The 15,174-nt window shown below is 39.9% G+C and overlaps 2 protein-coding genes across 3 annotated transcripts; both read right to left on the bottom strand.

The window, feature by feature from the left end:
• Positions 1–198: 198 nt before the first annotated feature.
• Positions 199–3,240, bottom strand: ahsg2 (alpha-2-HS-glycoprotein 2). Its single transcript, XM_079612753.1, has 7 exons — positions 2,941–3,240; positions 2,654–2,764; positions 2,492–2,576; positions 2,238–2,392; positions 2,048–2,152; positions 1,359–1,427; positions 199–961 (listed from the first exon to the last, which is right to left on the bottom strand). Exons 1-7 carry the CDS (start codon positions 3,148–3,150, stop codon positions 584–586), a joined length of 1,113 nt encoding a protein of 370 aa, XP_079468879.1. The 5' UTR covers positions 3,151–3,240; the 3' UTR covers positions 199–583.
• Positions 3,241–4,733: 1,493 nt separating this feature from the next.
• LOC306999415 (protein crumbs homolog 1-like) lies at positions 4,734–14,842 on the bottom strand. Of its 2 annotated transcripts, none has more exons than XM_079614073.1 (8): positions 13,993–14,164; positions 12,484–13,416; positions 10,228–10,781; positions 9,708–9,873; positions 7,539–8,445; positions 7,377–7,418; positions 5,771–5,893; positions 4,734–5,615 (listed from the first exon to the last, which is right to left on the bottom strand). In XM_079614073.1, exons 1-8 carry the CDS (start codon positions 14,039–14,041, stop codon positions 5,363–5,365), a joined length of 3,027 nt encoding a protein of 1,008 aa, XP_079470199.1. In that variant the 5' UTR covers positions 14,042–14,164; the 3' UTR covers positions 4,734–5,362. The 2 variants fall into 2 exon arrangements, with proteins under 2 accessions (XP_079470199.1, XP_079470200.1); XM_079614074.1 differs by lacking the exon at positions 13,993–14,164 and adding an exon at positions 14,765–14,842 and having other exon boundaries at positions 5,035–5,615.
• Positions 14,843–15,174: the final 332 nt, after the last annotated feature.

Genomic DNA, 15,174 nt, shown 5'->3' with positions numbered 1-15,174 from the left:
TAAATCAATTACATGTACATACCTCCACTTGCCCTACAGTGTTTAGCTGTTTTCATTGTAAAATTACAGGTAATTTGAACTACCAATAAATGAGTAACCTTTAAAACCAAACAAACTCAAGATAAAAATGTGAAGCACAAATTCCCTTTGGAAATGCAGCATTTCTGACAAACATTAGAGAATCTCTGTCCCACTTATGTCATTGTCATAGATATTTAATGACATCTTGTCAAGGTAAACAATTTATTACAGCACCACAGAATAACAGGAATATCCTTGAATTGTTTTTCTTAACAAGAAGGCTAGTTTTGCTTATACATGTAAAAGTTTTGTTATAAAACATTTACTCCTGACTGATTGCAGTTATAGGTTTGGTGGTAATCTCAGAGCTCAACAGGACAAGTCTCGAGACCAAAGCAAGTGATCTTATCTACTGTAGTCAACATTTGAAGTGGATCAAAAAAGTTAATCTGTTGTCCTTAGACAAGAACGGTTGTTCAAAATTCATGTATAAATTTGAAATGTTTTGATCCAGTTCAAAACAGACTACTGTATATGGGTTGGTTCATGAAATGGGAACAAGTCAGAAATGTTTCTTTTTTCCTGGACAGATCGGAGCGAGGAGGATTGGCTTTAGAATAATGGGTGGTTTTTTTGACATTACTGTTGCATCAACTGCTGGTGCTTCTGGCTTTACTGTTGCATCAACTGCTGGTGCTTCTGGTGCAGAAACCTCCCTCTTTACAACAGGAGCTTCCTTTGGCGGCACAACCGCCACTACCTCAGCTGATTCATCAGATTCTGCAGAGAGCAGGCCGCTTGCCGCAGGGTCATGAAGTGCTGTCAGCTTGTGATGTCTGAGGTCATGGATGGTGGGGTGATAGTGGGGTCCAAAGGTGTGTGCATGCAGAAGTTGTTGGACTCTCACTGTGGCATTGCTCGCCGGGTCAACAGTTTGTGTCTGTCAAGAAAAAATAGGTCTATAAATTCCTCTAATCTCTGCTTCAGTTTACTCTGATTTTAAAGTTAGATGTACAGTGTGTCATTTCTGGGGGGGTGAGTGAAACCAATTTTATATTTTAGTGTTACACATGGAACATAAATTATACACTTCACCTATATGGTTGAATTTTTGCCAAACCAATGCAGCTTAATGTGATCTCCCACCCCCCAATAAAATGCTTCAAAATGCAAGAAAAATGCTTAATTAAAACTTTAACTAAAATGATAGAAAAAAAATATATATACGGTAAAGGTCAATTATACAAAAATAACATTAGATTAAAAACAGCCATTAAATGGACAAGTGTTAAATAAAGAGGTATTTGACAAGTGTAAAATAACAAAGAGGTATTTACTGGGCTGAAGATTTTGCAGTCAACATCATTCAGATTGGCAGAACCTTCAGCTAGACAGAGGCCGTGAATCTAAAAATAGCCACACACATGGATTAGACACTTTGAAGTCAACATGAAAGACTGTTCAACCCATTTTGCGTCTGTAATCTGATGTGATTTCTGTGCAAAACAGGATATTCAACAAGAAAAAAATGTAGGACGAGACTTTTATCCGTGGGGTTTGACTGGATCATGAAAAGAGGGCATGAAGAATAGAGCCAGGCAGTTGGACGAGTGGGGTTTGAAAAGAGGGCTTGGTGAAATCATCTGAAAATTAAAGTCGTTTTAAAGGTGGAGCACCAATTTCTAATGCACAATAGATCAGGAAGGTATGTTAGGTTAATAGGGTCATTTCTGGCCTCATGTTGACTTTTAATACAAACATTTACACCTGCCAGCTGAACACCAGCCAAACTCTCTCTCTCTCTCGCTCTCTCTCTCTCTCTCTCTCTCTCTCGCTCTCTCTCTCTCTCTCTCTCTCTCTCTCTCTCTCTCTCTCTCTCTCTCTCTCTCTCTCTCTCTCTCTCTCTCTCTCTCTCGCTCTCTCTCGCTCGCTCTCTCTCGCTCTCTCTCTCTCTCTCTCTCTCTCTCTCTCTCTCTCTCTCTCTCTCTCTCTCTCTCTCTCTCTCTCGATATTTAAATATTCTTACAGCAACAGTGTGATTCTGAGGGATGCATATATCCTCATCATAACTCGTGCAGTTAGTCCCAATAATGGCATATTCTGCAAAGTATTTGTGTCCACCGCTGACAATCTGAAAAAAGTAGAAAACAGTACCATTATTGTCTATAGGGAGCTTTATTTTCTAATAACAATTTCTAATATTCCATTTACATTACCTGGGATGCCATTCGTCCAATTTCAAGGAGTGCAAACTTAGTGTTTAGTGTATTGTTTTTATTGAAACTATCTAAAGAGTTTTCAATGAGTTGGAAGCCATCTGTGTCGTTAAATGGAACGAGGCTAGGGCAGCCCAGGCATTCCTCCTCTGATTCTAGATACAACAACAACAACAACAAAGGGTCTCCTTTACAGGTCAGATGGCAAAAAGTGCTTTTGTTTTAACAATGATTTTGTGCGTTTGTCCTCTTACCTGTTTCGGTTTTACACTTGAATGCCACAACAGACAGACCTTGAGTTGTATTTGTCAGGGCAAAATCACAATCTGCCTCAACAGCCTAGACGAGGACCAGATCCTTTTAGATAAATCCAATATACGACATATTTACAATAAAGTTAACTGTACAGATCTCACCATAGTACGCTTTTGTCTGACTGGACACTGGCTCACTGGTGTTGGATCCAAGACGTGACATGTAGTTTCCAGCAAGTCCAACTCCAGAAGATACGTGTCTGCTCGACCTGGCTACAAAGAGACTTTTAAATCTTAAAACCCTCTTTAACCCTGTAATAAAACGTGTGGATTGATGATATTGACATCCCAAGTGTGCAAAAAAGAAACATTTCCGTAAATATCATGGAACTCCACAGGTCTCATATTCTTAAAAAATCTCAATGGATCATGATCATCCATTGTCTTACCTTGGAGAGGATCTTGATTTTCTCAATGCGATTCAGAGCATATTTGTAACCGTGGGTGTGCTGAGCGTTGAGGAAATCCTGTGCCACCAGAGCCGCTGCTTCAGCCTCCGGGGAATCACAGGGAGGGAAGCTGAAAGTGGGCATCATCCCCTGTGCCCATGAGCCCATTACCAGGAGCCCAAGAACAGCCACTGTAACCCAGAGCTGCATGCTGAACGGCAATAACCTGAACTCCTGAAGCGAAGATAATATGTGGATAGAAGGTGGCAGAGTTTGGTTTGTTGTGTATATATATATGTATATATACGCTGTACTTTAGTCTTGACGACATTCCGACTTCTGTTACGTAAATGACACCAATGAACCATCGCTGAGTGCCAATATAAACATAACTGTGCAATTCGAGTGGGTGTTCAAATTAAAGTTTGGTTTGGGGAAGCAAGGGTGCTTTTAAACTTTGACCGTGTCCTTGGCGATAAAACTCACATGTATGGAACCTGACTGAAGTCAGTCCAGTCAGCTTTGCATTCAGTCATTCTTCAGTTGTTGTGCTTTTGGAATGAATCCACACCATATGTCCCATTTAAAAAAGATAATCAGAAAAGGAAACGCCTTCAGTTTTACAGTTTAAATGTCAGATTTCAAGCATTTTTAAAAACCTCCAAGTATGTTTTTGCTGTTTCTGGTGCTTATCGAACACCCAACAATGAAAAGCAAACATAACTTAATGTAAACTTGTTTTTCTGAAGTGTCTCTATTTGCCTGAGTATTGCGGAAATCCAGTTCAACTACAAGTGGTCAGCAATATAAGGGATGCTTGCACACACTTTGATCAAGAGTGAGTAGAAGATTTACTTGCATGTTATTTTATGACCTATGTTTGCCCTTCATTTCCAGAAAAATCTTCAAAGCTTTACCTTTGTGTCAATCTCTGTGATATTCTGGTCTCAAAAAAAAAAAAAAAACAGCCATTCAACAATCAACACCGACATTTAAATGTACTTTAAATTTAAGTTTGAAACCTGTTGTCAACCACAGATTCGTAAGCAAAACTAAAATATACACAGCTGCTGCATAGAAATATATTACCATTTTTGTTAGTTTAATTAACAAAAATATAGATGATACTCTTATTTTTGTGATTAGTTTATTGGGTTTTCAAAACTAAATCTGCTATATGGGGTAAAATAATGTAAAGCTAATGCAGTCATTTGATCATTGAGATATAAAAGGCTAGGATTGCATAATTACTTCAAAAAATAACATTAAACATCAAAATAAATTCATAAATCAGAACACCAGTTGATAAAAAAAAATCATTTAATGATTAAAAATATTAAACTGCTGTTCTTACCTTCAGAATATGACATTATATTTCTTCACATATACTATGATCAACCACAATTTTTTGAACATTTACAAAAATAGATATTAATGTGGAAAAGGAAGACACATGAAAAGCATTTCACTGCCAGATGCTATAATGTGTCCAGTCCAGATATGAGTTGTTTTATATCAGTATTATTATTAGGACGCCATTCTAGAATATTTTTAATTTTCTCTGAATTATTATCCAGAAGCTGCGGTTTATAGTGCTCCAATAGCAGAAAAACGTATATATATATATATATATATATATATATATATATAAACGTCATATACCGGTTTTCTCGTTGAATGGTTCTTAAACTACATTTGATTCAGAAATACGAGAATTATAACTACTCATTATGACCTCTAATAATATTTAAAGGGGAGCTATTATTACCTTTGTTAATTAATTATTTGTTTTTGGTATCTACAAAAATATAATTTCATGATTGATTTAAAAAAATGCCTTATTTTTCACATATTAGACATTGTTGCAGCACCTCTCTTCCCAGTCTGTCAGTTACGCTCTGTTTAGTTCCTGTCTCTATGAAGCCCCTCCGTCTGAAAAGCGCAATGTGCTCTGATTGGTCGGTTGGAACAGTGTGTTGTGGTTGGTCAACTGCTTAAAGTGTGTTTCGGGAAAATGTCACACACCTTACCATAACCACGAGTTTCGACACACAACTAAGGCAACAGGCCAACCCCCAATTTATTTATTTTTTTGCTTATACTGTACCTTGGCCCGAAATTATTTAAATGAGGTGTGCTTTTCTGTAAGAAAACTCAAGACTACAATGGAGGCGTTTCAGGGATTTCAGAAACAGTGCGCACTGATACAGAGAATAACTCTCTTTGGAGTGACTTTGTGTTTTGTAACTTTAAAGACCTTTTTCGTTCTCAAACAGCAACATTACACACTAAAAAAAGTTGAAAATAAAAAAACGAATAATAGGACCTCTTTAAAGTCCTTCACGTATTTGTGTCCATTCAACATCACCCCACCTCTTCCTCGAGAGTCCTCAGAGTGTCTGAGAAGGAACTGTTTTTAGTCCTAGTCATCATTGGCTGCGTTCCATTCAACCTCTGGGTCATCATCTAAACGCAAGATGAGGTATGACAACAGCTGGAAGATGTTCTGCCACAGGAGCAGGAACACATAGACGTAGAAGTCACTGACGTCAATCTGACAGTGGTCACCTGCGAAGCTCATCTCGCACACACACTGGAACCTGTTGATCAGGTTACGGCAGAAGCCTCCGTTAAGGCAGGGGTCAGATGCACATTCATCCAGCTCCAGCTCGCACCTGTCAAAGAAAATCAGTCATCTCAGATGGAGAGATCGACACAGTGAAGGGACATCTTACGGCACATCACAAAGAGAAGGCAGAAGAAAACTAGGTTTGCCATTAAGTCTGAATGCTGAGAGAAAACATAAATCTCTTTGGTTTAATATTCTTACCATTGTCCAGCGAATCCAGGTAGACATTCACAAGTATCCTCTACAGAGGAGCAATTCCCACCGTTGAAGCAACTGTAGTTCCATCTCTCATTCCCACAGAAAGACACAGGAAGCTTAGGGTATCTAGAGAAAAATGTGATAAAAGGATGAGGCTTGGTACAGACTTCATTTTTGACTTACTACAGTTCTATTAATACTTCAGGCCCGTTCACACCAAGAATGATAACTATAAAGATAACTGTATTAGCATCCACACCAACGCACAATATCTTTATGTTTATTATAAGCGCACTCTGCAGTTAAGTTGTCTGCCTCTTTAAATCCTAAAGGTCTTTAAAGCAGGATGGATTCTGATTGGCTGATCAATGTTTTAATCTTTTTAATGAACTGCAAAATATTGCTGTGAAAGTGATTCCAACAATATTGTTACTCTGTGCCGTTATTGTTATAGGACTCAGCTATACTTTTACATTTAGAGTGATTTTGAAACCATGGGCCCTATCATTCACCCGGTGCAATGTGGCGCCAGGCACGACGCAAGTGTTTTTTGCTAGTTTCAGCCCGACCCAGTTATCATTTTCACGTCCTGCACCATGTTGTTTAAATATTTCTGCACCCATTGGCGTGCTGGTCTGAAAACGAGGTGTGTTCAGGCGCACTGAACACACCTCGCACTGAACACACCACCCTGAACAGGTGTGTTCAGGCGTTGCTATTTTGAGGAAACTGAAATAGACTGCACAATTGACCAACTGAAACCTGGTCTAAAGTCAATGGTGCAGTATTTTTTGTTATTTAAAGGGCGCATTAGTAATATGCGCCTATAGGCGGGTCCACAACGCCCGTACACTCTGCTTATTACACACACAGGGACGCACAGCAGCACACAGACATGGCAACTATTAAAAATAAAAGGATTACAATGTAATAGATTAGTATTGTGAACATAAAGATATGGTTGAATTTGGCTTGTCCCGTAGATTTGTCCCGGCTTGTCACGCTTTAACCTCACGCACGAGCAGATCCATTTCCTTTCTGGAGACGCATTTAGTTTTTCCACTTGCAAATACCCCCATTAATAGCGAATCCGCCATGGCGCGAGTAAAAGCAACTGGCTTTTAAAGGTAATGGGAGATGAGACTCTGATTGGTTGATTGCATGTTACGTCCAAAACACACCCATTACTCATTAAGAGAATAGGGACAACCCTTTTAGACCATCCGCTGGGTGCGCCGACCATATTTCCCGTCGTTAAACTAGCAAAAGTGGATTCGGAAGTGTACTTACGCCGTGCGCTCTAGACCATGCGCTTAGATTGTTAAAATAGGGCCCTATATCATTATTGTTATAGTTATCTCTTTTTTTGTGAACAGGCCTTTATTCTCATTTCTAAAGCATAATAAATAAAAAAGTAACAATTCTCTGTAAAAGTAACAGCCTCTGTCGTCAATTACTTTGCTTTTTTGGGCTGGCTAATATTGGTTGGCTTGGGCTTTTCAAACATGTGAATGCCAAGGGCCTCAAATAAGATCACCCCCTTGTGAAGGACCATTTCTAACATGTAAAGGCTTTGGCTTTAATGCATATTGTAAGAAGTCAAACTCACGGAAATCTGTCGATATACCATGGAAGTTCTGGAACTCTCTCCCTGAAATAGAAATGGAAGTTAACACGCAAATATCCAAGAATGTCGACATTTCAAGATATTGCAGAAGAACTCGTGTGTCGAGAGATGCATTGGAGGGGTGAGCGTGGGAAACATCTTCACCTGCAGAAAGGTCCTGTCGTGTTTCTCGGACAGAGGCATGCGTATCGTTTCAGTCCTCTTAGGCATATTCCACCATTGCTGCACTTGTGGTTGGCGCATACGTCCACCACCATTTCACAGTGTCGGCCGGTGTAGCCCACGTCACACGAGCACTCGTATCCAGCTGACACCCCTCTGCAGGCTCCGTGAACACAAGGGTTTGAGGCACAAGTGTCTAGAGTCACTTCACAGAGTTGGCCATCCCAATCAGATGGGCAATGGCACTTGAAAAGGTCGAACAGATCTTCACAAACCCCACCATTTTGGCACGGGTCAGGCTCACAGACATTAGATCCCCAGCAGCCAAAGTAGGGAGTCGCAGAGGTTCTCAGAAAGTGCTCTTCCTGGGGCCTGGGAAGGTTCATCTCCATGTCGCTGTAATACGGCAATGCAAGGCCACCGATCTCCACCAAACCGAGACAGCCAGCGAAGTTGCCCTCCAAATTGGGTCCCAACCCTCCCAAGAAGATGTCCACATCTTCTCTCAGGAAATCCAGATCTTCTGAGGCTGTAAATGAGATGGAGGGTTTCTCCCAGTTCTCATCCAGAACCAGTCTCCATCTGGATGACTGTAAGGCTGGGTTGTCCATGCTGAAGTCTGCCCTGTGCCACTGTCCATCACTAACCAGGTCCAGACTGTGTATATACACATAGGGGGATTGTTCTTCTCCCTGCATCTCTAAAACCACGTGTCCATCTTGGATAGAAATGGTAATAAATTGAGCATCCCGCTCAGCATGTAGTAGAGTCGCGTTCTGCTGCCTGGTACGGAAATGTATTGAAATGCTGCTGAGATATCGCTTTATTTTTCCATTGCCACGATAGGTGATTATGTGGCTGTCACTTCGGAGGCTGACGTTGACCACACCTGCAAAGCGAGCAGGAAAGAAGCATCAATCAACTCTTTGCTAAAAAGATTTCTCTATAACTCTTTCATTGCAAATATATAAATATATTTAACAAGAATTTACATATACTTCCATAATTATGTTTTCATAAGCGACTACATACCTTAAGAATATATTTAAAAAATCTTTATCCTTAATCCTTATTAAGTAAATCACAAAAAAATAGTCATGGGACCTTTGAAAATTGTTGTAAAGAGGACAACAGGAGTTATAATTCACACTTCTTCTAGTTATGTTTTAGTCAGATGAATTTTCCAGGTAATCTCAAAGACGATTAAATCAAAAGGGATTTATAGGACCCTATAGGTGCTAACAGTTTCAGCAGGCATGAATAAACAGACCTTATTTTTTCTTTTTACCTCCAAAGCGTAACCCCTTAGCACCACATTTAATTTCTGTGAGATCATGTGTGCATGTCATTAACACGCTTCATGCAATGCCTCAGGGCAGACACATATGGCTTGGCAAATCCAACAAAGGATAATCTTTCAAGGCTTTCATAAATCCTCTAGTATAGCTACTAGGGGTGTAACAATATATTGTGTCACAATATATCACAATACAAAAATGCAACAATATGTATCATGGGAAGTGACAATGTGTATTGTGTATAGTTCACCAAAAATTTAAAATAGGCTACTGTGTGAGATTTTTTTTTTAAGTTAACAGAGTTTTGGTGTCAGTAATACATATAATGTTGAATATAATGTATCATAATGCAATGGGGGGACATTTGTGGGTCCTGATAATGCTAAATGTCTGCTGTTACCAGTAAAAAGTGGCCTACATTATTTTAAATATATCTAGTCAGTGACAGAGTGCAAGAATATTCGTCTAAAATAATTCTGATTTCAGCTTCATAATCATATAACATTTTTATTCTGTTGTCACCATTGTCCTAAGCATTGGGTTACCAGCACCAAGTCTAAGCCTATTCATTTACACCTACAATGTAACACCAAGTTGAGCATTTTACATTTTTTTGTTAACCATAATGTCTTGGAGTATCGCAATAATATATTGTGAGTGTAGTATCGCGATATGTATCGAATCGTGACATGATCATGACACCCCTAATAGCTACACAGTTATCAATTATATAACTGAACTTGAGGATATGTTTCCATAGATGTATTAATGCTTTTTTTCTTAACGCTTTTACTCAGAAAAACAGTTTAGATAAGGACAACTGCTCTTGGAACATTTACATATTCATACTTACATTCAAAACCCTGAGTGTGTGCTTGACACATGGCAGCGGCGGGACATGGAGACAGCTCACACCACTTGACTTCCTCACAGCGCTGCCCTGCCGTATTCGGTGGGCAACTGCATGTGAAATCATCCCACATGGAGTAGCACACACCTCCATTCAAGCAGGGATTGATCTAGAAGAGATACTCACAATCATTCATTACGGTACGAACTGTCCCTTTAAACAATCAAGATTCATTCACATGTTAAATCTTGAAGAAGACTCTGCTGTCCTTCAATTTCACTTAATATTTGTTTGCTTTTTTTAGGAGTGTTTCTCAAACTGCTGTCCACAGGCCCTTGGGGTCTGTCTCAAACAGCAAAATGATCTAAAGCATCTCCCTGAATTACGAACACTGTGAATTATATAATAATTCATAATATATGAATGTTTATCAAAGGATTCATAATATTTGAAGTTTACAAAAAAGTCAAACATTGGTCAAAATTCGGGAAAACACTGTAATAGATCAGTAAACGTCTCTTACACTGCAGGAGTCGTCGCCAGTACAGCCGCGTGTGACTTCCAGCAAACTCTGGAGCCTGTAGGAGCTCACCGGGACACTGACTGGGTAGAACTGCAGGCGTCTGCTATTCATACGGAGGTCTTGGATACAGCCCTTAAAGTATCCCCCAAAGGCTAGCGACGCACGGCGATCCGCTAAGCCTCCCACATGTACAGCGTCCCCAGCCTGGACCAGCACACGACGGATCGGGACGCTCCCCTGGCTCTTAGTGGACATGAACAGGGACAGGGATTCGGGTTCCACAAGCACAGTTATGAGATGAAAGTGGCCATCGTTGACCGCTTCCCTTCCTAGCAGGCTTTCAAAGTTGTTGATTTGAACTTTGACCTTTCCATCGTCCAGCCAGACACGGAGGTACTGACTGGTGCTGTTGGAGAGGACGAGGAGCAGCCCCTGTGAGCGGCGCGTGCGGACGAACATGGACACGGTAGTGCTGTCACCCGGGTCGTCTTCATCCACCCTGAACACAGCGTGGCTCTCCATGTCTTCGTGGCCAAACCTCGCAGCTACATACTCTACAAAATCAAATATATAAAATGAGTGCATGTTATAATAATATGGAACAAACGAAATGGGACATTTCTAAATATAAAGTTATATTTAGTTTCTTATTGTTGTGGTGGTTGTAATAATAGCCTAATAATCAGACAATTGTGACTAAATGGAATGTTTCCAAAAATAGAGTTCAATAAATATGTTATGTCGCCTACCTAAAAATTTGTTTTCCTCACTGACAAAGTTTTAAATAAATCCTTGACGGCAGCTTTCTTGGCAGGATATAGGTCTTACTTAAAGTTCGCATGGATTAAACACGCCTGTTTATATCACGTTTCTATAATCCACAGTTCAGGTGTGGCTGATTTTAACCTTCCCTTGGCAGTCCTTCTGCTTTGGCATGTTTACGTCTGTGTGTTTGTAGATGGCTGTTTCATTTAGCGCTCTAATCTCATTCTATGTCTTGGGACTAAATTTGAGGGGCGCTAAATTTAGAGTCTTTGCTAATCAGTGACGCTGTTGTGGAGATAAATGGTGATCAGGAAAGATTGAATGTTCTTTTTAAATTATTTAAAATTGTATCTTGGTTTAAGCAGAAATAGGCTACTTTAAATAGTATTACAATTTGTAGCTCAAACTACAGTATTGGCACATTTAAAGGGATAGTTCACCCAAAAATGGAAGTTCGGTCATCATTTACTCCATCTCATGTCGTTCCAAACCTGTATGAGTTTCTTTCTTCTGTTGAACACAAAGGAAGATATTTTGAAGAATGTCTGTAATCAAACAGTTGATGGACCTCATTGACTTCCATAGTAAGAAAAGAAAAATACAATAAGTTAATAGGGGCCATCAACTGTTTGATTACTGACATTCTTCAAAATATCTTATTTTGTGTTCAGCAGAAGAAAGAAACTCATACAGGTTTGGAACGACACTTAAGCCACAGTTGAAAATGTGTAAATGTCATTGCATATATCAAAATAAATAACTATTTTAAAGCAAGATAGCACAGGCACACTTTTCTCTTTGCACAACATTTAACAAAGAAGTTTGTGTTGTTTTAAATTATACATTTTCAAACGAACACTTTCAGGTTTCAACATTAATGGATCATAAGCAAACTACACTCTGTTAGGGCAACTATGCGTACAAAATACATTTAAATGTGATTTAGTCCCTTTTACAAAGTCTTGATTTAGTTTTTGGGGTCTAGTCGAATAGGATTTCATGCTTGATAGTCACCTCTCTTCACAGTCTGTCAGTAACGCTCTGTTTAATTCCTGTCTCTATGAAGCCCCTCCTTCTGAAAAGCACAATGTGCTCTGATTGGTCGGCTGGACAAGTGTGTTGTGATTGGTCAACCGCTTAGAGCGTGTTGTGGAAATATCACGCCCCTTACAATAACTGTGGTTGGGCGGGAATTATTTAAATGAGGAATATTGTGAGGTGTACTTTAGCGCAAAAAACTGCAATGGAGGCGTTTCAGGGATTTCAGAAACAGTGCGCCGCTGACACAGATAATAACTCCCTTTGGAGTGACTTTGTGTTTTGTAACTTTGCAGGCATTTTTCATTCTCAAACAGCAACATTACACACTAAAGTAAGTCGAAAATGTATCTTTAAGTATCTAAATCCACAATTGTGCCTATTCTAGATGAAGTCCAAGCCATAGCTTGTTTACAAGTGAACTGGAGTAGGATAAAAAAAAAAAGAGCATACCCTCTAAACAGTTCTTGCCCTCATAAGGTCGATGGCATTCACAGCTAAAACTCCTCCATCCTGTCTTGACACATCTGCCTCTGTTCTGGCACGGGTTTTCCTTGCATGAGTCCCAGTCACCGCAGCCCTGTTTCACATTAGATTGCTTAATGGGAGCCCTCGGTCCCAATCCAGGCACCACTATGCGTGAATCCAACCACACATCCCGCATACATCCCAGAAAGCTAGAACCAGCCCCTTGCTCTCCTCTTCCACCAATGTAGAGATTCTGTATCACAGTCAACTCTGATAGACCTGAACCCAATTCGGGCTCTGCTTGATCTATCTGCACTTCCATGTCACACAAGTCTCCAGGACAAGACGGGTCTCTGAGGCTCAGCCCAAACATGCTGTCGCGCAGCGAGGCCTTCGCCGTGTGCCAGCGGCCGTCGGAAACCATCGCTGGGAGCTCTAGAAGAATGCTTTCAGTGTCCTGGGCCCTCTGCAATGAATGCCGTAGCTTTCCATCCACTAACTCCAGCGTAAGAAGCTGATCTTCAACTTGGCACTGGAGCAGAGTGGCCGCTTCCTGCAATGTGCGAAAACTCAGAGTGACATTCAAGGGCTCAAAAGCGTTAGCGAGGATGGTCTGGACCTGGATAAATCCACTTTCTTCAAAAGAGAAGGTGGTGGACGTCTGGCACTTTGTTCCAGTGAAGCCCTCAGGGCACATGCAGCTGTATCGATGTCGTCCTTTGTCCAGGTATGGATGGCAAGTGGCACCGTTCTGGCACCAATGACGCTCACAGCCCAGCAGGACCACCATGCAGTTCGGCCCCCCATAGAGGTGTCCATTATAGCTCTCTTGGGAACACTGACATTTGTATTGTCCATCCTGATTCACGCACACGCCACCATTCATGCACGGGTTTGTATCACACCCACTGGAGACTCCTGAGGCAGAGAGGAAACAAGTTTCAAGACTTTGCATGAACATAATCAATACTGGTTGACATCATATCTGACTTGGAGATATCACATTCACTCAAAAATGGAAATTATGTCATAATTTACTCATCCCTCACGTCGTTCCAAACCTGTATGACTTTGTTCTGTGCAACACATCAGAAGATTGAAAAAATGTGCAGCTGTTCGAAAGTTTTTATTTTGTCAGACAAACACTATTTTAGGCTGATTGAACTATTGAATTTAGAAAAAGAAAAAAAAGTAATCGAAATTATTATATTATGTTTGATAAAAGAACAGACCAACTTTAATTGTTAAGTTGATACAACAATAAGTATATTGAAAATCATCCAGAAAGCATCTTGAGTTTTGATGGAAGCAAGCCAATGACATACATCTCCAAGACTGTTAAAATGTGAGGATTGATGCAAGAAAAGCATTATGCATTCTTAGACCTCCACAATGTTATTAACAGGCCTACAACAATAACCTTCTACAAAAAGTACGAACAAGCAGGTTTCTAATGTAATCCAGAACTATCCCACAAGATACGATTGTTATTACCTGCATACAGCAACAGTATCATCCAGAAAGATATGGCCACACTTGACATGATTTTAGTTGTAAACAGACAGGATACCTAAAACAAGCTCTGAAGAAGACAGGGCAGCTTCGTAAAACACCATTACCGCCAGAGACTTCCCTAGCTCGTCTTCATTCATCTGTGTTTAGGACTGACTGGCTTCAGTGGGTTCACAGCAAGCCTTGGGATTATGGTAATGCACTTACATGTGTAATGAACTGGTGTGAAGCCAGGGACAGGACAGGTCCCAAAGGCTAATCTGAGAGACTCACGCATCCACACCTTATGGACTTCAAATGCAGCTCTCTGATAAGACAGATCTAAATTATTGACTAATCTTAAGGCATCTTTCTTTAACAGCTGAGTTAAGGTTGCTCTGTGCCTGCTCACAATTCTGTGTAAAGATGCAATACAGCATAACAGACAGACTAAAGCATGCCTGCTCTGACCCGCCTAAACAATAAACAGATAAAATGGCTGTGTAAATGCATGCCACCTCTGAGCAGCATTAAACAGTCTGTGTAAGGTCTGTGCTGTACCACCTTTGCAGAATAAATTTGCCATTAGACAGTACTAGAATTTATAAAGCCATCATCCACTATTTAGATTTTAATTAAGATTATTTTCAAATGATGAGTTGGTAAACGCTAATTCAATCAGAAAAAAAGTTAGCCTACGTAGGCTCATACCGGCACATAGGGTGGATATTATTAATGTTTCTGGATTGCAACAACAATATAAACACCCTTTTACCTGCTGCGACAAAGGTGGGATCAGAAGCGTGTTAGAAAAAAATAGCCTTGAACACCGGCGTGACTCGCGAGACAGAATCCATACTGTAAAGAAACTAAAATATTGCATAACATTTGGTCACTATGTAGGCTAATTTGCATATAAAATGTGTAAAATAATTAATGATGTTCGAACTTTTGACTGTTCGAACTTTTGTTAATATTTACATTATGATTTAATATTTTGTAAAAAAATTTTTTTTATAATTATTATATTTAATAAATATGAATTATCCAATTAAACATTATGTATCTGATCATAAATAAATAATAACTGCACTTGTGTGTGCATTATTGAACTTGAAGCAGGGATTTCCAAATAGGCCACTGCATTACCCATAATGCTACGCGTCTTATGGACAACGTCATTGT

This window comes from Phoxinus phoxinus, assembly GCF_949152265.1.
Source record: "Phoxinus phoxinus genome assembly, chromosome: 5".
NCBI classification, from domain to species: Eukaryota; Metazoa; Chordata; class Actinopteri; order Cypriniformes; family Leuciscidae; genus Phoxinus; species Phoxinus phoxinus.
Note: the sequence above shows the minus strand (reverse complement) of the source record. Positions and strands in the feature narration are given on the sequence as shown.